This window comes from Schistocerca americana, chromosome 10 (genome assembly GCF_021461395.2).
Source record: "Schistocerca americana isolate TAMUIC-IGC-003095 chromosome 10, iqSchAmer2.1, whole genome shotgun sequence".
NCBI lineage: Eukaryota > Metazoa > Arthropoda > Insecta > Orthoptera > Acrididae > Schistocerca > Schistocerca americana.
In genome coordinates, this window is record NC_060128.1 from 146,205,153 (window position 1) to 146,229,009 (window position 23,857).

Sequence of the window (23,857 nt, forward strand, 5' to 3'; positions counted from 1 at the left end):
CAATGTTTTCAATCTCATTTCTGTGCATGTAGGGCACTCAGTGCCTCAAATAGATGGTGAGGGTTCACCTTTACATATTGCATTATTAATTTCTTGTGGGTGTGTTTTTAACACCTAAGAATTTTTTTTAAAAAATGTTGCATAGCAGCTAACTGCATCAATTATATCTTGTTTTTAATGATGGGAGTTTACACGTGACTATAACACACACGTAAAAATAACTATATGCCTGAAGATGTAGGTGCCAATCCTTAAAACAGTCTGTTCTTTGTAATAAAATGTGACTGAAATAACAAATTGTTTTGCATCATAAAAAGCCACATTTTTTTACAGGTCTACAAAACAAGGAATAAACATGCAGCCAGTACATTAAAAGTATTCAATTTTTTTTGTAACATCTTCTCTACCTTGACCTCTTAGAAGTCAGTTTCTATTTGCTGTAAAGCAGAACTGTTTACTTCATTGCAGATACTACTAGATATGATAGGAACATCACTTACCTGTAGGTAGTAATGGAATTGATCATTGATGCAAGTCACTGACAACGTCTTCAACTGTTTGTGAATTGTGACCAGTTCCTCATGTGTCCACAGACAGTGTGCATATGCCTCATCTATCCCACTACTGAAATTCAAATGAAAGCAAAATATAAACAAAACCAATGAAAACAAATCCTGTTGCCTACCAACTGGCTGCTCAGCAGTGTTCAAACCATCTGATGTGGCACTGCAATCGACATGAATCCGCACTATTGAAACTATGATACACACAGATTATATACAGTAGAGCAGAAACTAGCTCTGGTGTCTTTTTGATAGTACTGGTGGTGATGTTAATAAATGATGTCACAGAATGAAAAGTACAGGATGCTGTACAAACACTAGTTCACTGTAGCTAAAAGCACAGCAAACAGGCAGACAATTAAAATGTTTTTAAAGAATCACTGATTTGTCAATTGTTGATCATGATGGAGGTGAATACTGTCAATGAGTGGAAAAATAATGAAGTTCAGTTGTTGATGTATATTTAAAAGTGCAGCCTGCTCCACGTGACATATGTAAAGGAATTAAAGACTCTGGGGCTTTCTCTGCTAAGACCAGAAATAATTATAATTAACAGTCACTGAAAACATGGAGTCTTCAAGCTAAGTATCGCAATACGCTATTAAGTTTTAATATATCGCAAAAAATCTCAAAAGCTGAAACTACAACTACAACTGTATAACTTGTGTCAACTTTCATCTGTAATGAGAGCAGCAGCTTGCAAACGTGATTTCAGCAAATGAAAAAAACTGCGTGAGGTTGAATATGGATGAAGGTAAAATGTCAGATGTAGCTGTCTTGTTGATAGAATATGGCTCGGTTGATGAACTTGACGTCAGTGACAAACTTATTAGTTTGCTTTGGTTGTGGTAAGTGTGAAGTAAAATTTATTTTCTCACCTCTTAGTTGTAGACTTTTTCTTTTATTTGTAATTAATATGAACCATTAATTTATCAGGGGCAAATAAAATTTGTTGTATTTTATACATCATAAACAAACCAATATACAGTAGCTACTAACAACAAGAAAATAACCTTTTTTTTTTTTTTCTTCTTAGCAATTTACAATTTATTTACTTGAAAGCTACATTTAATTTGTGGCATATAGTGTAACTGATTTATTAACATTTGGCAATATTGTTTCATTTTTATTAAACCTACTTATAAAATTAGCTAAAGCTGCTTGAAAAAATTGCGGGAAGGTAGTTTACAGGGTGGACAGGCAGGGGGGGGGGGGGGGGGCAACTTTGGCAACTCTGAGAGGTGCAGGATGACCTCAGTATGGCTCTGTTTTCAGTGTTCATATTTAGTCATTAGTTAAGCTTTATAGGTTCATGGTGTATGTTAACTTCTGTTGCTGTAAATAGATAACAGCTAATTATGATGTTGGTTTTGTGATGCAGAAAATGAGACATTCATTTGCTGTACTGCTGCACAAATTGGAAGTACGTGTGCACCACCATAAACTATTTGCTTACCTCGAGCCTCTCCACGCTGTGTGTGTTTGCAGAAGGAGGGGAGGAGACACAGTTGGTCACAGTCAATCAGTCGATACGCGTGGAGGACCTGCAGCCGTTCACCAACTACACACTCTACACGCGCGTCTACTTCCAGCGGTCAGCCAGTGAGGAGTCGGAGCGAGTCATCTGCCGAACTGCGGAAGGAGGTAAGGTGGCTTTGAGCAGATCCCATTTATTTATTTAGTGAATGCTATAAGATGAGGTATTATTATACAGATAAAACCAATGGTAATAAATAAAAATTGGTAATATATGAAATGAAAATATTTTATATGTGAAGGGATCAGTGAAGACAGTACTAAACCATAGCTTAGCAATGATTAATTTGATTGTGTTACCTGTTGTTCCAAAGGCATCACATGGTGGCAACAAGTAGCGTCATTTGTAGAGCTACAGGGCACTGTATGCTACAAAAAATGTTTTGTCTTATTGTATTTGTGACCGTGTCCTTGAATTTAACCATGCGCATAGCATGCAGTAACTCAAAATACACTCTTGTGGGTTAGCACTTTCTTCCACTAACCTGTTCATATACGGTACGGTAGTTTATAATGTTAATTTCTTAATCCAGTCGGCCACATCCGTAGTCAGTGTCAGTAAGGTGTTTGCATTTGCCCAGATGTGATGTTTGTCTCACGTGGTGTCCTGTGAATCACGGGTGAAGGGCAGGGGGCAGGTTTCATAATCCTACACTTTTAGGAAGAATTTGACACCACGTTCCTCTGCAGACTGTTTACAGAGGTCTGAACATACAGAACAGATTGTCAGATACACGAGTGGCTTGACGACTTTTAAGTAATAGAACCCAGTACATTGTTCCTGATAGGAAATTTTCATCAAGGACAGAGCTGTTATCGGGAGTGCCCCAGGGATGTGTGATAGGACCCCTGTAGTTCTCTGTGCAGATAAATGGTCTGGCAGATAGAGTGAGCAGCAATCTGTGATTCTTAGCTGGTGGTGCTGTCATGTATAGGAGTGTGTCATCTTCGTGTCACTGTAGAAGGATACAGGATGATTCAGAATTTGTCTTTGGTACGATGAATGGCAACTTGGTCTAAATGTGGAAAAATGTAAGTTAACGCAAATGAGTAGGAAAACCAAAAACAACCCTGTAATGTTTAGCCGGGTGGGGTGGCCGAGCTGTTCTAGGTGCTACAGTCTGGGACTGCGCGACCGCTACGGTTGCAGGTTCGAATCCTGCCTCGGGCATGGATGTGTGTGATGCCCTTAGGTTAGTTAGGTTTAAGTAGTTCTAAGTTCTAGGGGACTGTTGACCTTAGAAGTTAAGTCCCATAGTGCTCAGAGTCATTTGAACCATTTTTGTAATGTCTGAATACAGTAATAGTGGTGCGCTGCTTGATGCAGTCACACCAATTAAAATTTGCTTGTAATGTTGCAGGGCGACACAGAATGGAATGGGCACGTAAGGTTGCCAGTAGGGAACGTAAATGATGGACTTCATTTAATTGGGAGACTTCTAGGAAAGCATAGCTCATGAGGCCACATAAAAAAGATGTGTGTTAACTATTCTCAAATACTGCTCAAGTGTTTTGGATCCCCACTAGATTGGATTAAAGGTAGACATCAAAGCAGTTCAGAGGCATACTGCTAGATTTGTTAGTGGTAGTTTCTATTAACATGTATCACACAATGCTGTGTGAACTCAAATGGGAATTCCTGGAAGGGAAGGGTACTCTTCTAGTGGTACATTGTTGAGAAACTTTAGGGAAGTGGCGTTTGAGACTGATTGCAGAACAATTGTGCAGCTACTGACGTACATTCCGTGCAATGACGGCGAAGACGAGACGAGAGAAATCGGGGCTAGTCCAGAGGCCTGCAGATATTCATCTTTTCTTTGTGCTACTCTGAAAGAGAATACTGGCAGTGGTGCAAGGTATCACCATCTCGCACCATATGGTGGCCTGCAGAGTTTAGATGCAGACAAATGTGTTGCCACAACTGCGAGACGGGGTCCGGCATTTTCTTCCACCTTAAAAGAAAGTCCAAGCGTACTTCATATTTTGTTATTTTCCACACACTTCTAGGCAGTGTGAAAACTGCTCGTTCACTGTGGGTGTTTGGTACAGTCTGTATTTTTGCTGGTGCTTGCTGCACTCGTATTTGCTCCTATTTGTGGTACATGTCAAATCCTTCATTGAGAAGTTTAGCAGCAGCTTTTATTGCTGCTGGTCTGGATTTTAGCCTGTCAGATGTAGCACCTGGGATATAGTTATGAATGGGAAGCTTGGGGTTGTCCAGTATCACCTAATACTCCTGTAACAGAGTTTCTGTGTTCAGGTGGAGAGATTTGGAATCCAATTAACTGGTGTAGTTTTTAGGCAGCTTGTGGTAGCACATATTTTAGCATCGAGTTTTGTGTCGAGCTTTTAGGTAATGTTACTGTGTAGCCACACAGGACCAAAATAGTCTGCTGTGCTGTACAGTGATTCCAGTGCTGAGCAGCGGATCATTCGGGCTGTCGATCCCGAGTGGCACCACACACTGTTCGGTGAATGTTGCTCCTGGTGTAAACTGTACTATTAATCAAGAATGATCTGTAAGTCAAGGAACTGTCAAGTTAAACAAACAAATACTTTGGCATACAGAAATTCCATTCAGGCAGATTTGCAGTGGGTGGCTGGCCCCTTATGTTACTGAGATGGAAACGCAAGCATTCTGTTTTACTAGGGCCGGGTTCGAGTAACAACATACAGTAGCATTCAGACGAGATCGAGATGTCATCTGTTAGTACCCTTTCAGTTTTTTCTATGGATGTTTGGGGAAACCAATGTCTAGGTAATCTGTATAAGCATATTTTCTGCCCACAGTATGAGGAATATCTGAAAGGAATTGATGCAAGAACAGAGCATTGAGAATGTCCGTGCTTTAGAGTTGTTCAGTTCCTTACTTAGCATAACTCTTAACATGTGTCGCAAGGTATGTTATTTAATAGTTGCGTTCTCGTAAAAACAGTAGAAGTAGTTTCTCTGTACATACAGTGTTATAAGTGGTAGTTTGATCAGCAGGTTTCTCCCTCGTTGCTCTGTGTCGGGAAACTGAAATCTTACTAATGTCGACACGGTATGGCGGCAGTTTTAGTTGGGCTGTGGACTTTAACGGTGGAATTGTCAACAAGAAGGACCTATTTTGTCAGTGAGACTCTGTCGTGTAGTTATCGTTCAATGTGCAATCATGCAGGTGTACACGAGTACACAGTAATTGGACTCGGGGATTGCAGTTTTCGAATCCTGCTGCCTACCTTGCAGTGAGCTTGCAATCTTTTTTATTTTCTTATTAGTCCTATATTTTTCTCAGGATACACGTGGCCATGTGGGCGGAAGCTACTTGAGTCACAGTACGATGCACCACACAGTTCACAAGATCGTTATGAAAAGTTGAAAAATTAAAGAAAACTCTAAAAGAGTATTTATCATAAGTATGAATAAATGAAAAATGTAATAGCAAAAGGCTCTAAAATACTCTAAATCCTGCCTTGGTCGTCCCTTTGGTGTTCGTACATAGAAGGCCTTCAATAAGGAATGCAACAAATTATTTATATGCAATCTGGTTAGTTTTACTCAGGATTTCAATACATCATATTATTCCCCACTCTCTTGGCTGCAGAATCCTATTTTTCAATGTTAATGGCCCTATGCCACCTTACTGAGATGTCGCTCTACTGGTCGACTGCAGAGCCAATGTCTTGTTGCATCAACAACCTCCCCATCATCCACGTACTGCTTCTCGCAGCGTACATCCTTCGTCGGGTGAAACAGAAGGAAGTCAGAAGGAGCGAGATCCTTGCTATAAGGAGGATGAGGACGAATGGTCCAGTGAAGTTTTATGAGCTGCCCTTGAGTGCACGAAGTTGTGTGAGGCCTTGTATCGTCATGGAGAAGGTGATGTTTGTTTGCATATTTGTGGCGATGTACGTGCTGAAGCCATTTCTTTAATTTCCTTGGGGTAGCTCGTGCACTTCATAGTTTATCACTTCACCGTGAGGGAGGACATCGAACAGTACAACCCCTTCAGAATCCCAGGAGGCTTTACCAGCTGAGGGTGCAGCTTTGAACTGTCCCTTCAGAGGACAGGTGGTGTGAGACCAAACCGTGGCTTACCGTTTTGTTTCTGGTCGGCAGTGATGAAACCGTATTTCATTGCCTTTGATGATGTTTGGCAAAAAATTGACACGATCAGCCTCGTAATGAGCGAGCAACTCCGCACAGGTGGTCCTTTGTCGTTCTTCGTGCTGTCCTGTTTGGTGGCAATGAACCTAGTGCGCACACTCCTCTGAGTACCCCATCTGCTGGACAAGTGTGTCAGAGACATCCGGCAAGACAGCAGCGAGATGTGATTGTGATCCGTCGACTACCTCGATTAAGAGTACCGACGTGTTCCAGCACTGCAGGAGTCGCAGCTGTGTTTGGCCACCCGTAAGGAGGGAGATCGGACAGGTTTGCGCGACCGTGTTGTGATGATCACAGGTGCGTCACCCAATGACTCACGGTGTTGTTGTTCACTGCCAGGACTCCGTAGACATTCTGCAAGCACCTTCGAAAATCTGCAGTACTTTGGTTTTCCAAAAAAAAAAAAAAAAAGAAACTCCATGACACCTCTCTGCTTCGAATGCACCTCTGTCACAGACGCCATTTTGAAGGCTACGCACAGATTTTCCACCTGTCTCGGGACTTCGTGAAACTGTGAGAGGCTAAAGCAGGACTATTCCGTGATGTCCCACACCAACTTCCATGTTTTTTCAATCAAAATTGGCAGAGAAAAAAAAAGTTTTGTATTGTGTTCTGAACATTCCTCGTATATTCCTAGATTCCTCACTGAACACTGGTTCTTTAAACTTTGTAAGCTGCCCTTTGGGGATTGTTCCTGCTTGGCTTAACAAACAAATCTATTATAGTTCATGCAGCACTTCTTTGTATATGTTCAATATGCCCTGTTAGTCATATTTGTGTTGGCCCCACACACAAGTCAGTTAGTAAAAATATTCAGTGCTGAGTTTGGAAATAAACATTTTTCATGTTGCAGTATTACTGTTTTAAGTTACAAACAAATAAGGAAATGTAGGGACACCTACGTTGACAGCACATCTGCTCTGCGCAGTTCCGACGACAGCGCCACGGGTGTCGGTGCAGACAGTGGACGCGACGACGGCATCTGTTAGCTGGCAGCCGCTGACTCCGGTGGAGGCGCGTGGCCACGTCGCGTCTTACAAGCTGCAGTGGGGGCCGCAGGGGGAGCCCGCTTACAGCGTCGAGGAGCTGCCGCCCTCCACCACACACTATGTCCTCACAGGTTGGTCGATGTGACACTGTCTCTGGAAGGGATACTAAGCTGCAATTTGTTTGCAGTGCTTCATCACTTCAACTCGTAAATATTTTAAGGTAATTTCTGATGTAGGTATTAGTACAAATTTGGAGGGGAATATGGAGTTAAAGTACAGGGAGAAGAAATAAAAACTTCGGGATTTGGCAGTGACATTGTAATTCTGTCAAGAATGGCAAAGGATTCAAAAGAGCAGTTGAACTGAAACCGGTTTATGAGACGAGCGCCGCAAGTAGCTACTTGTGGCGCTGAGCTGAGATGGGCGCCTGGGACACCTCGGTGCAAAATTCGTATACAGGGTGTATCACATTTATTATCGAAAACTGACACGAGTGAAAATATACTATAACAGAAGCAAAAATGTTTCAGTAAATGAGGGTCCAAATAAGAGGTGGTGTTCGAACAATTGCAAATGTCTGGTTATGAACATCCCACTGATTTCAGTATCAAATTTTATGCTAGTTAATACAAATAGATTTGAAATTTAAACTTTCTAATTCAGTCACTATCTAATTGGGCTCAAACTGCAAGTGAGGCCTATCTTAGCAAGAAGTACAATACAACAACTTTAGCACATTGTAAGTTAGAAATTACTACGGACCTGAAAAATTTGCATTTGCGATAAATGTGAATATAGATGCAAATTCTGCCTCGAAATGTGAAAATGTGGCATAACCTAATAAATGATTAATGGAAAATCTCATATAAAGATTCAGTTAATTACGAGAGCTTAGATTTGAGATCTATGAGGAAGAGTGCTGCAGAAGGGGATGAAACTGCAGGAACGTGGCATGGACAAATGCCCTGTGCCTTTACAATGAAAATCTGTGCCACTTACCCACCCCTGAGTAGACCACCATCCCCTATTTATTGCTTTGTGCTCCAGCAAGAGGATCCCCCAGTCTGCGATGCCTGTGGCTCGTAATCACTTTATGCAACATTTTAAGTGAGTGCCTTTTACATGGCGACGAGAGGGCAGAACCGAGTGTAGGTGGGGAGGTATACTCGATTTTAACTGGTGACGAGGCAAGTTTGGTAAACCTTCCGAACTTTCATGTGGTGTCTCTAATTTTTAGTATGTTGCAGAGTGGGTGGCTCATTCTTTTTATTCCAGCGATAAGTTGGCTGCAGCCATGTGCTGTCATTGTAACTTCTCGGCTTAAAAAAATATATTACTTTTGTGTGTGCACGCACACATGCTCGCGCACGTGTTTTTGGGCTATTTTTGTAATTTTCATTGTTGTTGAAATTTTATTATTTTGTAACACATATTTTACCAACATGCATCTCACAAAATTTTCATACAGATACCTAAAAACCTTGCTGTTATGTGCCCAAAACATATCATTGTAAACAGCATTGTGTGATTATATGAAACACTGTTCCCATACAGGGTTGGAACCGGGGAGACATTACAACGTCAGAGTCCTGGCGGCGACAAGCCGTGGTTACCCGACGGAAGACCTGCCGTGGGTCACGGTGCAGATGCCCAGCGGCAGTGTGGATGGGGACGAGGGGCCCGGTGGCAGCGTGGGTGGGAGCCCCGTGGCAGTCGCCCTGGTCGTCACGCGCGTCAATGCCACCGTGCTGCAGGTCAGAGCACTGGTCCTCCAAAAGGCCTCCTAGTGACAATAACAGATCTAGGTTCTAAATAAACATTTATGTATATACTGTTTAACCCACTGTCAAGTGCTTGGATATGGGTATTTCTAGTTAAGGTTTCTTGCTATTCCAGTTGCATGTTGAGCCCAGGAAGAATGCCTGCCTATATGCCTCTCCGTGGGCAGTAATTAGTCCAATCTTGTGTTTGTGGTCCCTGTGGGACAGACTTTGAAATTTTTGAAGGTAGCTGAGGTAAAATACAGTGAGTGAAAGTTATCTACAGCCTGTACAGAAATCAGACTGCAGTTACGAAGGCGGTTCAGAAAGTAACCTCCGATTGGTCACAGTGCGGGTTGTGGGGGGAGTAGCGACGCCATCTGTGCGTTCACGCACTCAACAGGTCAGTCGGCATCAAGCCGTGGTCGAGTGAACGTCGTACCTGCGCTAGTTTAGTTTTTGTGGCAGTTTGAAATGTGTGCTGCAATAGAAAACCCCGCCAAATGTGAAGTGCGTGCTGTCATAAGGCTTTTTACAGCCAAAGGATATTCTGCAGCAGCTATTCATCGTGAGCTTTGTGCCGTGTACAGACCAAGAGTTATGAGTGAAGGAGTTGTCCGTGAATGGGTACGTTTATTTAAAAGTGGACGAGAAAACGTTCATGATGAAGAGAGGAGTGGTAGACCATCATTGGTGACTGACGAACTCGTTCAGACAGTTGATGCAAAAGTTCGTGAAAATCGACGTTGGTTGAATTCATGGAACGTGGTACGACCATTAATCAAGACGTGTACTGTGAAACAATAAAAAAGTTACGACGGGCTATACAGAACAAACACCGTGGTATGCTGACTTCCGGTATCGTTTTTTTTGCACGATAACGCCCGCCCTCACTCTGCTCGCAGAACAACGGCCCTTCTCGAGTCCTTCAAGTGGGACGTTATCAACCATCCACCTTACAGCCCAGACCTGGCGCCAAGTGATTATCACCTCTTCATGCATTTGAAGAAATGGCTCGGGTCACAGCGGTTTGATGACGACGAAGAGCTCAAACATGCGGTCACAGGCTGGCTCCAAGCACAAGCGGGTGATTTTTATGCAGAAGGAATTTCAAAGCTTGTGAAGAGATACGATAAGTGCCTCAATCGCTATGGAGACTATGTAGAAAAATAGTGCAAAGATGTAGTTGTAAGATGTATATATTAAAATATTTTTATTTAACTTGGTGTATTTTTTTAAATCAACTGGAGGTTACTTTCTGAACGGCCCTCGTATAAGAGTCAAAGGGCATGAAGGAGAAATAGGAGTTGAGAAGCGAGTGAGACAAGGTTGTAGGCTATCCCTGATGTTATTCAGTTTGCATATTGAGCAACATGAAGGCCAACTGAGGATAAATTTGGAAAGGGGAGTAAAGTTCAGGGAGTGACATAAAAACTTTGAAGTTTGCCGATGACATTGTAATTCTGTGAGAGACGGCACATGACTCCAAAGAGTAATTGAACAAAATGGATAGTGTGTTCAAAAGAAGTTAAAAGATTAATATCAGCAATAGTAAAAGATAGATAATGAACATCATCTAAAATAAAACGGATAATGGAATGCTGACAAATTAATTCAGGTGACGCCGAGGGAATTAGAATAGGAAATTAGACACCAAGAGTAGAAAATTAGTTTTGTTACATGGGCAGCAAAATAAATGGCAGTGGCTGAAGAAAGGAGGACATAAAATGCAGACTGGGAATTGCAGAAAATATGTTTCTGAAGAAAAGAAATTTTTTAACATTGAATATAAATTTAACGATTAGGAACTCTTTTCTAAAGGTATTTGCCTGGAGTGTAGCCTTGTACAGAAATAAAACATGGATAATGAGCAATTCAGACAAGAAGAGAATAGCAGCTTTTGAAATGTGGTGCTACAGAATAGTGCTGTAGATTAGATACATAGATTGAACAACTAATAATGAGGTACCGAATCAAAATGGTGGAAAACAGGACTTATTGGTGGCACAAGAAGGGATTGCTTGATAGGACACATCCTGAGACATGAGGAAATCATCAATGTGCCCGTGGAGGTAAGTATTGGTGGGGAGTAAAAATTGTAGAGCAAGACCAATGCTCGAATACAGTAAGCAAGTTTGGATAGATGTAAGTTGCAGTAATTATGCAGAATTGAAGATAATAGCACAGCACAGGATAGGGTAGTGTGAACAGTTGCGGCAAATGAGATGACGAAGACGATGACGATGACACCTGGCATATGAGGTGTGATTAAAGAGAAATGGGAATTTCTGTGTTTCTTAAAGAATTTTTATTTACTCATCAACATCAACTTGTCCCCTGGTAATTGCCCTCAGATATAATACAGTTGTGCCAGCACTTTTTCCCGTCTTGGAAGCACCTCTGTAACTCACTTTTCGGTACGGCGTTTAGCATCTTCATAATTTTTTTTTTTATTTTTTATTTTTTTTATCTCATCAATGGTGGCAAAATGGTGGCATTTCATGGTTCTGTTCAGCATAGGGAACACAAAGAAGTCACAGAGGGCCATGTCTGGTGAATACAGTTGCTGAGGTACCGTAATGGCTTGTTTTTTGTCAAAAAATCAGGAACAAGTATTGAGGTGAGATTGGAAGCATTGTTGTGATGCAGTGTCCATGAGTGATTTCACCACAGTTCTGGTCTTTCCTTCAGATTGCTTCATAAAAATGATGTGTAACTTCTAGATAGTATTCCTTATGGACCGTGCAACCATAAGACAGGAACTCATGGTGCCATATCCCATTGTAATTGAGGAATGCAGTGAGAAGAACCTTCACACGTGATCGATTTTGTCGAACTTTTCTCCTTCTTGGCTCTTCAAGCAGTTTCCATAGGGACGATTGACCCTTGTTTTCAACTTCACAAACATATAGTCATGTTTTGTCATCTGTTTTAACTTTCTTGAGAAGTTCAAGATCATTGTCGACTTCATTCAGCAATGTCTATGCGGCGTCATTTGAAAGTCGACGATTTCACAACAAACTTTGCTGCTGCACGTTTCATACCCAAAACGTCTCAACAAATTGCTTGGCATGATCTGTAGGATATGCTGATATCATCAGCAACTTCACTGATGGTGATTGGCAATTTTTCCAGAAATATTTTCTTTACTTCTTCCACATCATCAGTAATTGATGCGGTAGCGCGTCCAGGGCGGTTGTCGACTTCAACTCCTTCTCAGCCTTCTTTGAAAAATTTATACCCTTGTAAACTCTTGCCTTAGTTGTAGAAGATTTGTTGAAAGCCATATTCAACATTTTAAATGTGCTGCACTTTATTCCATTTTTCAAACAAAATTTTTTTTGAAAGTAGGAATTGGCAGAGCTCTCGAAAACACATACGACTGTTTTTCTGTCAATAATAAACTAAACATTTAAAAGAGCTGAAATTGCAAACATTCATCACGGGCACGTGTATCAACAAGATAATAAAAAATTTAAAAATTGGATGTGTAAAGCCTGTGAAATTAAAAAAAAATTCCCATTACTTTTTGATCAGATCTGGTATGCTCAGAAAACTCTGAACACATTATTATTTGCAAGCAAGCAACTCCATTGCACATGTGTGACTTTCAAATGAGGACTCCGTACAGAGTGTTGCAGTATGGACACTGGTTATTCCTACATGCCAGTTGTAACAAACAGCCATTGCCTGATGTTATTGAGCAGTTGCTTTGAGGAAATACTGTGGTATACACAAAATATGATTCAGTGGCAAGCTAAGAGCCATATATTTATAACTTAGTGTTCGAGAACTTTAAAACTTTCTGGTTCCTTCTGTATATAGATTATTTATTTCCAGTTTTTATTTCATGAAATAAAATTTAAATGCATCAGGTTAATATTTTTGAATATCCTTGTCTATTCTTTAGCAAAAAGTTAAAATTTTGGATTTTCCTTTTGCAACAAGTACTGAGGGAATTTATACCTTTACTCTCTATTTCCCAGATGCTGTGACTACCTTTCTTGTCAGTGCTAGCAGTTGAAAAATGTTTCACATCTGCAGTGTTTTCAATTCATTGTATTTCGGGAACTGGTGTTTATCCCACTTAGGTCGCATGGAAGAAGCCGAATACTTCTGTCGACGACGGAGTACAGCTGTGGTACAGGCCGCGTGGCAGTTCGGAGGTCGGCCCCTTCACTTACGACGCCAACGCGACACGTGCGGTGCTCACGGGTTTAGGTAAGCTTACAGCTGTACCTGCGGACAGGAACTGACTAGTAGTTTGACTGGTGTGAGAGCCACGCACGATTCACGTTTTGTAAATGTCATCATGAAGGGGAGCCAGCTGCTAGGGGTGTGCAGGAGTCAGCAAACAGCAGCCACTGCGGACTATTTAAATAGTTCCATCCATCTGATCTCCATCTGCTCCCCTCTTCTGTATCTCATTACCAACTTATCCCTCCTCCTCCTCCTCCTTCTTCTGACAGAAACATGTCCTCAAACTCTTATTTATTGAACAGGTGCCACTGCTATGTATGACACATACCCTAGACGATATTTCACTTATGTTTCACAATTACTTTTATTATTAAAATCCAAAGTGCTGTACACACCAAGGTAAGTCACGGATATAGTACCGACAAAAGTCAGTAGATTGCAGGCTGATCAAAAGACTGAACAGAACTTGAGATTTCTCAAACTGTGATGTAAACAGTTCGACCAGTTGAATCATGCTCAGACACAGCCATACTTGAAACAGTGAAAACTGAGCTAAAACAATAGAAGATAAATTCTCCAAAAATACAGTGAACTTGATTTTTATGAATGCTTCAGGTGAAGACATATTCATCTGCCAGGTTCTGTTGACACCCAATGATTCAAATATGCCCTCCAATTTAAAGCTATTACAGTTCCCCATGTAGCTTGCATTTGCTATGACAACAGGGCACAGGGCCAGGGGCCAATCACTTTGTGTGGTAGATATTAAACATCCTGGGCAATGCAGCTAATATTAAAGAAATACAAGTGGACAGGAACAGACTGTCATAACATACGAGGGGCATTTGAAAAGTCTGTGCAAAGTCCGAGAGATGACACCACCAGCGTGTATTGAGGTCATGTTTAGTTAGTAGCATCTTTGGAAAGAACGCACACAAAGTTTCAGCCATATTGGTCTATTTCTTTGTGTTTAGCATTTGTATGAATCAAGGAAGTCGAGTGATTGTCAAAAAATCGATGAAAAAGAATTTCATGTGGTGATTAAACATTACTTTATGAAAGGCAAAATGTCTCAGGAGACTAAAGAGAAGCTTGATAAACATTACGGTGACCCTGCACCTTTGATTAGAACAGTTTATAAGTGGTTTCAAAATTTTCGGAGTGGCAATATGGGCCCAAGTGATTCTGGATGCCCTGTGGAGGCTACGACTCCAGAAATCATTGATAAAATCCATGATATGGTGATGGTTGACAGAAGAGTTAAGGTGTGCGAGATTGCTAGTGCTGTGGGCATCTTGAATGAATGGGTACATAATATTTTGCATAAACATTTGGACATGAGAAAGCTATCTGCAAGATGGGTTCCGCGATTGATCACGCTCGACTAAAAACAGAATCGTGTGAAGTGTTGCAAGGATGGTTTACAGCTGTTCAGGAAGAATCCGCAGGACTTTAAGCATCGTTTTGTCACTGTGGATGAAACATGGATACATTACTATACTCCTGAGACCAAACAACAATCTAAACAGTGGGTTACCAAGGGAGAAGCTGCACCAAAAAAGATGAAGACTATTCCTTTGGTCGGAAAGGTTATGGTGACTGACTTTTAGGATTCACAAGGGATAATCCTCATCGACTATCTGGGAAACAGTAGAACTATTACAGGTGCGTATTATTCATCGTTATTGGACCGTTTGAAAAACCGAGCTGCAAGGAAACTGCTGACATTTGGACGCAAAAAAGTCCTTTACCATCACGAGAATGCACCAGCACACACCTCAGCAGTTGTGGTCGCAAAATTATTAGAAATAGGATTCCAACTCATTTCCCATCCCCCCTATTCTCCAGACTTGGCTTCCTCGGACAACTATTTGTTCCCCAATTTGAAGAAATGGCTGGCGGGACAAAGATTTTATTCAAACGAGGAGGTGATTGCAGGAACTAATAGCTATTTTGCAGACTTGGAAAATTCCTATTATTTGGACGGGATCAACAAATTAGAACAGCGTTGGACAAAGTGTAAAAGTCTAACTGGAGACTATGTCAAAAAATAAAAAAAGGTTTACCCCAAACACGTAAGTAGTTTTTATTTTTGCACGGACTTTTCAAATGCCCCTCCTACATGCTCTGATGAGCCAAAACATTATGTCCCATCTTTAGAGTGCAATACTGCAGAAATTCTGCACAATGAGGATTTGACAAGTCCTCGGCAGGCTTCCAGAGGTAGGGAAGTCGCACCAAATGTCTACAAACAGGTCACACAGACTATGGGCCAGTGTCTCAATCAGGCAGAACTGGCATCTGATAGTATCACTTATATGTTCTGATTTCTTCAAATGAGGTGAATTTGTGAGTTCTCTTCTGAGCTTCTCATACCGGTGTAGCAGTTCTAGCATTGTGACATCGAATTATCGTGTTGGAAAGTGCCAGAACAATTGGGGAACATGTCAAGTGTGAAGAGATGCAGGTGGTTCGCAGTAACATTCCCGTAGTCCGCAGCTGTCACGGTGCCTTTGATTACCACTGGAGATTCCATTGAAGGCCAGCTGAACCTCACTTGCGGAACAGTACTACCCCCACCACTCCATGTATGTGCCGTGGTGCGTTTTTTGAGTAGCAGTTCACATGGATGACGACACATCCAGCGGCGAACGTGAACGCGGTGTAACGAGCGTAACTGACGGTGTCGTCGAGTCAGTATGGGAATGCGTAGGAGTCGTCAGCAGTGGAGCCCAATGTTCGACACTGTGTGCAGAGCAGTGTGTACTGAAACACCTGTGCCTGGCATCAGCAAATGTCACTAGATCTGCCACAGATAGATTTCCAGAAGGCTTTTGACACCAGGTACGACTGACTGAATACATCGAAAAAGTTCAAAGAAAGGCAGCACATTTTATATTATCGTGAAATATGGGAGAGAGAGAGTCGCAGAAATGATACAGGATTTGGGCTCTGACATCATTAAAAGAAAGGTGTTCTTTGTTGCGACGGAATCTTCTCATGAAATTCCAATCACCATCTTTCTCCTCTGTATCCGAAAATATTTTGTTGACACAGACCTACATAGGGACGAAAAATCACCACGATAAAATAAGGGAAATCAGAGCTCGTACAGAAATATATAGGTGTTCATTCTTTCCGCACGCTATACAAGATTGGAATAATAGAGATGAACCCTCTGCTAGGCACTTGAATGTGATTTGCAGAGCATCCATGTAGATGTAGAAGTAGATGTGGGCCTTATTCGTGCTTTACAGAATGGACAAGTCTCTGTTCCGCACATTCTCTGAGGAATGTCTGGACATCTGACACATTGTCACCTACCCACAGCCCCACTGTTCTTCAACCACTTTCTGTACCTGTGCACGATGACAGTCCTTGAACAGCTTGGCCATTTCTGTGATGCTAGATCCCAGGCACCGGACCGTAACAGTCTGCCCTTTGTCAGAGTCACTTATATCAGTACAATTCCCCATTTCCCCCCTTTTCCTCTGCTCCACTTATCTATTTTCTAACCCAGAAAGATGCCCACAATGCCAGCTGACAGTAATGAATGTCACAGTGGGCAGATATCATAATATTCTGGCTGATCAGTATATGGCAAACTACAGATCAAAAGAACATCACAGGATAATGTGAAAACCTAAACCAGTAGTTAAACTGGCAATGCTGCACACACAAAATGCATAGACACATTGTCACACATTTAGCCAGGAAAAGTAAATCAGGGTGTATACGACCCGGGACAACCGGGAGATCCGGGAAAAACCCGGGAATTTTTACATCCGGGAGAAAACCGGGAAAAATCTGGGAATTGTTTAGAATTCCGGGAATTTTTCATTGTTTTAGTTTTCAGTTAAATTTTTGTGATTTTGTCTGGTAAGAGCCAATACTCTAACAAAGGATATTATTGTATCCCACTACTGCAGAATGATACTGCAGCAACAAAACATGAACGGGAGAAAAAAAAAAAATGAAAATAAAACTTAAGTTGCAAAGGAAATGCGTCATATACAAATACACAACAACAAAACAGTGCTCATACAAGCGTCTGCCAACAGTTAAGTGTGTCAAAGGCTTTAGGAACACTATGCAATGCTTTATAACAACAAATTGCCTCCGATTAGCATGACGTGACAACTGTTTAAATTAGATTCGTTTGAGCAGTTGCGGGCGGGCTCTTGCTCATGCGCAGTTGAGTAGCGTATGTGTAGTACCTATTCCCGCTTCTGGTTACGGAAGTGTGGCTGGGCGCCACTACTTAATATTGCCCCAGTTCGGAAATATCGTAGATGTGGGGCTGATGCACAGAGCAGTCCGAGTTGTGGTGGAGAGGTGGGTCGTCTCCTCATGACCTGTGTTTATGTCCAGTGATTTTATTGTTTCCTCTTCGTTTATTACTCTCACGTTAAATGGTAACAAAACGGATTTTTGTGGCCGGGAGCTATCAAATGAATTAAAATACGTTCGCATAATTACGGCAGGCTAAAATATGTTAATAGTTTCAGATTTTATTTCCACCTTTTACAGTCAAGCATTAATCGCCTTACAGAACCATGAAGCTATTTTTGCTGGTTTGCTAAAGAGATTTCTACTGCGGCAGTCAATTTATTTGAAACGAAGTGTTTAATTTCACACTATTGACTAGTTTCAACTGTTCGCTGCATTTCAAGTGCCCGTATAGCATTATGCTATAATAAAGAACCAAACATGAGTACTGGCACTCCAAGAAAATTTACATACGGATGTGTATTTTATGCCGAATTTTGCATTTTAGTATGGTTCGCGAAATCCCGACACTCGTGAAGTATCCTTTGATGACTTGTTTCTTTTATCACATAATGTAAGATCTTTTAATGTTTTACACGTACGAACATATGAGCTTCCTGTGTCATCGTAGCTGCGCAAGCGCGGTGACGCCAGTTATCTGGCGCTTTCTTGCAACTGCTGAAATGAACCTATTTCTAACAGGTCACGGGAAAATATTGCGGTTGGTGGTTTGAAAAGCGTTACATTCAAAGCGTTACATTCAAAGCAGATTTCCTTTTACGCAAGATGAATTATGTGCGAGAATGTACGATGAATTTCTTAAATCACAAAGTGTTTGACTGTCATTTAAAAATCAGCTCTTTGAGGACGACCATTTAGAAGTATTTCGAGCCCAGAAAATGAGACATTTGTGTTGATATTAAAAATTTTACTGGCACATTTGTGTGTGTATCTTAAAGTGCAACACGCGCAAGAAAGATCAACATTATATGTGGAAGCTTAGCTTCTCTTCCAACTTACTAATCTTCGAGACCAATATTATATGTGAATGCTATGTATATTAATTTAAGCCGTTACCTTTTCTTATTTGTGTGTTCGCGCTACTTAAGAGTGATCTTGCTATTGGCTGACTGCATCACGTGTCCTATTGCTGTCATCAGCTGGCGAGATCACGTGAATGAGCTATGACGCTTACAAAACCACATCGCAATCTCAGTTTTAATGCTTCAGAAAGTGATACGCGTTATTTGGTGGAATTAAAATTTATACCTTCGTAATACGAAAATATGTAGCGTACATGTTGCTGCACATCAAAGGCCTTTCAAAACGTGTTTTTTCCCCCCTTAGTTTCGTTTTCTAAAGTACCGGGGAATTCTACGTCGGTATATAAAACCATAAGCATTCAAAGGATTGATGACTTAACAGTACCGAGGAAGAGTATACTGTCACTTAACACGGAAAAAGTGTATTTTCATCCGGGAGAAAGTGTAATTTTAACCGGGAAATCCGGGAAACATCTGGGAATTTTTTTTCCTTGTCCACGTATACATCCTGTAAATGAATATTAATGGTGCTGTGTTTTGTCGTATTTCACACCAAGAAATGTGTGATGTTGCAAACGAATCTGAAAGTTGGGCCGAAAACTTCCTTCCGTGGAAAATTTCCAAGCAGGCAATACTTTCAGATATAGGCAGAAATTGGACAAAAAAGCTGTAATTGAATATACGTGCTGTATATATTTCGTAAATAAATGTGTTAGGTGTAGAAAGCAAACTGAATTTATTAGTATGTTTGATTTCAGATCACCGATGAAGAAAAATCAATAAAATGAAATGTATATGGTTATATAAATATGATTTTTTTTTTTTAGGAGTCAGAAGGACAAATTTGTAACACTTGAAATACTTCAGTAGTATATATATGGGCAGTAGTTTGGACTGGTACTACTCAGTTCACATAAGTAAGTATGGTAATTGAGTTATTTTATTTCAATTGAGCGAATCTGCAAGATGCTCCTGGTTCAGCCATATTCTGTTTTGATGAAACCTGTATGGACTGTACCAGAGTGACCTATGTGAAGTTCTGAAGAGTGTTAAGCTTCATTTGTGACTCAGTGTAGCTAGTGCTGTTTTGATAAGGGTTGCCTTGCTTTGGAACTGACTGAAGATGTTGGGGAGGGGAGGGGGGGGGGAAGAGATTGAGTGTAGCGAACAATTGTTTCTGACCTAATAGCTCTAGGTTCTGTTGCTTGCTGACCTGATGCAACTTACTATGCAGATCAGAGAAGTAACAGAAGTAGAGGCCAGGCAACACTGCCAGTGATATAATCTCTTTTTAAACTGTTGCAAAATGTTGTGACAATTTTTGCCCATATTCTGACAAGGAAAAACTAAAGACTAAAACATTCTGAAAATGTGATCATAGGTCAGTGAATTAACTGTTAACCTGTCTGAAAATTAGTGAATTACGGCTTTTGTAGAAATGTGTTCACTTGTTATCAGCCTTTGAAGTTATAAAGGAAGACAAAACATGTACTAAATTTAACTTTTTTTTGACACCATCTATCTTAAAGTTGACACCTTTGATTAAAAAGTCTGATGAAGGAAGCTATAGTTTCACAGAGGCCGTTGTCTCACAGTAAATGTAGTACTTCCATGATGTCATCATAAGCTATAACTTTATACATTTGTATATTATTTGTGACTGTTAATTGTTGTTTATTCAATATGTATGCCTATGTGGACTCTTATTGTAGTTGGGGGTTTGATGAAATTGTGACACATATGCTGGTCTGGTGGTCTTGTTTTGCTCATGGTATACAAGTTATTTTGGTACAACCAATGACAAAATGGATCAAGAAAAGGTACATTAGATTTACTAGTACAGCGTTTGCACACTCGAGCAGAAGACATCACTTTTGCTAACTCAGTTCTGGCTGTTGTGGTATCTCAGGCAAAATACTAAATCTTGTGCTGACTCAGTTGAATGCCCTGTGAGTTACCCTCATAACCAGTCATTGAGTCAAAAAGTATTTCCTGAAGACCAAGTTATGTGGTAGTAACACCCATTTATAAAAGTGTTGATAAAAGAATAATGTTTAATTACAGACCCATCTCCCTCATCACTTATTCTTTGGGGGGGAAGGGGGGAGGGAGGGAGGGGAATAACTAGTCCATTTTTTTCTGACAGTAAAACCTTTGAACAGCAGCTGAGTTTGCCTTCACAGAGTCGTCTCTACAGAAAAAGCATTAGATTATCTCAACAACTTAGTTCTGGTATTATAAATAAGGAAAAAACTAGACTTTTATGATTCATTTGTGTAAATCATAGAACTCAGTAAGGGAGACTGAAATAGTGTGGTCTTAAAGGACACAGATGGATCAGTCCTATCTGAACAACAGAATAAAGAGAGCCACCTCAGCAAATTGTACTACAGGGAAAAAACTAAATTTGTGGTGGGAAAATACAAAATATGCTTCCTCACAAGGACCAGTACTCAGTCCACTACTTTTCTTGACCTGCATAAATGGTTTACCAGCAGTGTTTGCTGATGACCCAAGTATGTAGGACCTCAGAAAGTAACTTACATGTGTGATTTCGTGCCAAGATCAAAAGTATATGTCCTACAGGAATGTGCAATAAGTGTATTATGTAAAGTTGATAACCAACCATCGTGCAGAAACTCTGCAGGGATCTAGTGATTGTTACACATATGCACCAATACATTTACTCATTACTAGTACATGTGGTTAGTAGCAAGAGTGCATTTTGGATGAACTGTGAAATTCATAACCACAAAACTCATCATCATCATCATTTAAGACTGATTGTGCCTTTCAGCGTTCAGTCTGGAGCATAGTCCCCCTTATAAAATTCCTCCATGATCCCCTATTCAGTGCTAACATTGGTGCCTCTTCTGATGTTAAGCCTATTACTTCAAAATCATTCTTAACCGAATCCAGGTACCTTTTCCTTGGTCTGCCCCGACTCCTCCTACCCTCTACTGCTGAACCCATGAGTCTCTTGGGTAACCTTGCTTCTCCCATGCGTGTAACATGACCCCACCATCTAAGCCTGTTCGCCCTGACTGCTACATCTATAGAGTTCATTCCCAGTTTTTCTTTGATTTCCTCATTGTGGACACCCTCCTGCCATTGTTCCCATCTACTAGTACCTGCAATCATCCTAGCTACTTTCATATCCGTAACCTCAACCTTGTTGATAAGGTAACCTGAATCCACCCAGCTTTCGCTCCCATACAACAAAGTTGGTCGAAAGATTGAACAGTGCACAGATAACTTAGTCTTGGTACTGACTTCCTTCTTGCAGAAGAGAGTAGATCGTAGCTGAGCGCTCACTGCATTAGCTTTGCTACACCTCGCTTCCAGTTCTTTCACTATGTTGCCATCCTGTGAGAATATGCATCCTAAGTACTTGAAACCTTCCACCTGTTCTAACTTTGTTCCTCCTGTTTGGCACTCAACCCGTTTATATTTCTTTCCCACTGACATTACTTTCGTTTTGGAGATGCTAATCTTTATACCATAGTCCTTACATTTCTGATCTAGCTCTGAAATATTACTTTGCAAACTTTCAATCGAATCTGCTAAGTCATCCGCATATGCAAGACTGTTTATTTTGTGTTCACATATCTTAATCTCACCCAGGCAGTCTACTGTTTTCAACATATGATCCATAAATAATATGAAACAACAGTGGAGACAGGTTGCAGCCTTGTCTTATCCCTGAAACTACTCTCAACCATGAACTCAATTTACCGTCAATTTTGCTGCCTGACTATCCATGTAAAGACTTAATTGCTTGCAAAAGTTTGCCTCCTATTCCATAATCTTGTAGAACAGACAATAACTTCCTCCTAGGAACCTGGTCATATGCCTTTTCTAGATCTATAAAGCATAGATACAATTCCCTGTTCCACTCATAACACTTCTCCATTATTTGCCGTAGGCTAAAGATCTGGTCCTGACAACCTCTAAGAGGCCTAAACCCACACTGGTTTTCATCCAATTTTTTTGGAAAAATGGATGAAAACCACAAAACTAGAAACATAAATTATTTTCACATAGATTGTGCATCTCTGTTAGCATTTAGAAAGAACTTTTTATGTTCTGATTTGAGCACACGTACCCCTCACTCCCTCACACACACACACACACACACACACACACACACACACACAGTACCTACCTATGTTCCTACATTACCTGTCCAGCTGGCACAATGTATGAACCCATGTGCGTGCATTCTCAGAAACCAGTAAAGCTTTACAAATGCATAGTAGGAAGTAGTTCATAGAAACAGCAGCTAGTGTAACATAAAGAGCACCGGCTCAAAAAAATAGCTACATTTCTACTAATCGACATAATAACCCAATTTGTAAATCTACAAACTAACAAGTGCCATCTCATCTTATAATAACAGTAGCTTGGAAAGTACAAGATATCGTCAAACGGGGTGAATTCAGACAGTATGGCTTATTTGCTCTTTGCTACTGCATAGAATCAGAGTGTTACTTATTTTAACGTCCGTGCGCCAGTTATTTTAAGCGCAAGATTGCATTTATCGCTTTCCACAACTTTTATTTTGCGTCAATTGTTTCCCTAGGTGAATAATTGACGAACAGTCTCAGTGTTAAAAATCCATGCATTATCGTAAAGTGGGAACTTTCTATTGTTGCGCCGAGTGGGAAGTTATTGTAAGCGTAATTGTCAACGCGCTCAGTAGCTAACAGCATTGAGACAATTTCTGTACAAGTTTGTCAAGTTTCTGGTGCAAGGTTATAAAATAACAACGGTTTTTGTAAAACTGTGTACTGTGATTTCGGACAATGCCAAGAATGTATAAGAGCAGGAGAGATGCTACAGTACAGTGTAATTATGACCCGGAACTTTTAGATAAAGCTGTTCGTGATATTCAGAGTGGTACTATTGTACAGAAAAGCATGTGATTAGTATGGTATACCTAAATCAACCCTACAAAATAAAGTGCAGGAAGTACATCCGAAAAAAAAATGGGAGGACAGCCAGTGCTGAATAAAGAAGAAAAAGAAATGTTGAAGCAAGATATCTTGAGGGCTGCACATTGGGGATTTCCCTTCACTAAATTGGATAGTAGATATTTATTTAAAGGCTACCTTGATAAATTTAGCCGAAAAGAGAAGAAATTTCATAATATCTTGCCAGGAGAAGAATGGGTGCATTTATTCTTCAAATGACAGTCAGAAGATCTTTCTGTTCACTTAAGCAAAAATATTAAATGAGCTCGTGCAGAACCGAACAAAGAGACTGTTTATTTAAATTCTTGCAAAGCAAAAACTTATCTGTAATATATAACATTTATTATATCATTCCATATCACTTATTCGTAACAA

The 23,857-nt window shown here is 40.6% G+C and overlaps 1 protein-coding gene across 1 annotated transcript in view; it reads left to right on the forward strand.

Annotated features, from left to right (window-relative positions):
* Positions 1-23,857, forward strand: part of LOC124552313 (protogenin A-like) — a 394,295-nt gene that overhangs the window by 304,633 nt on the left and 65,805 nt on the right. Inside the window, exons 9-12 of the mRNA XM_047126586.1 lie at positions 2,052-2,207; positions 7,177-7,368; positions 8,792-8,991; positions 13,089-13,218. Coding sequence (XP_046982542.1) covers positions 2,052-2,207; positions 7,177-7,368; positions 8,792-8,991; positions 13,089-13,218 — 678 coding nt within the window. The remainder of the gene's footprint in view (positions 1-2,051; positions 2,208-7,176; positions 7,369-8,791; positions 8,992-13,088; positions 13,219-23,857) is intronic.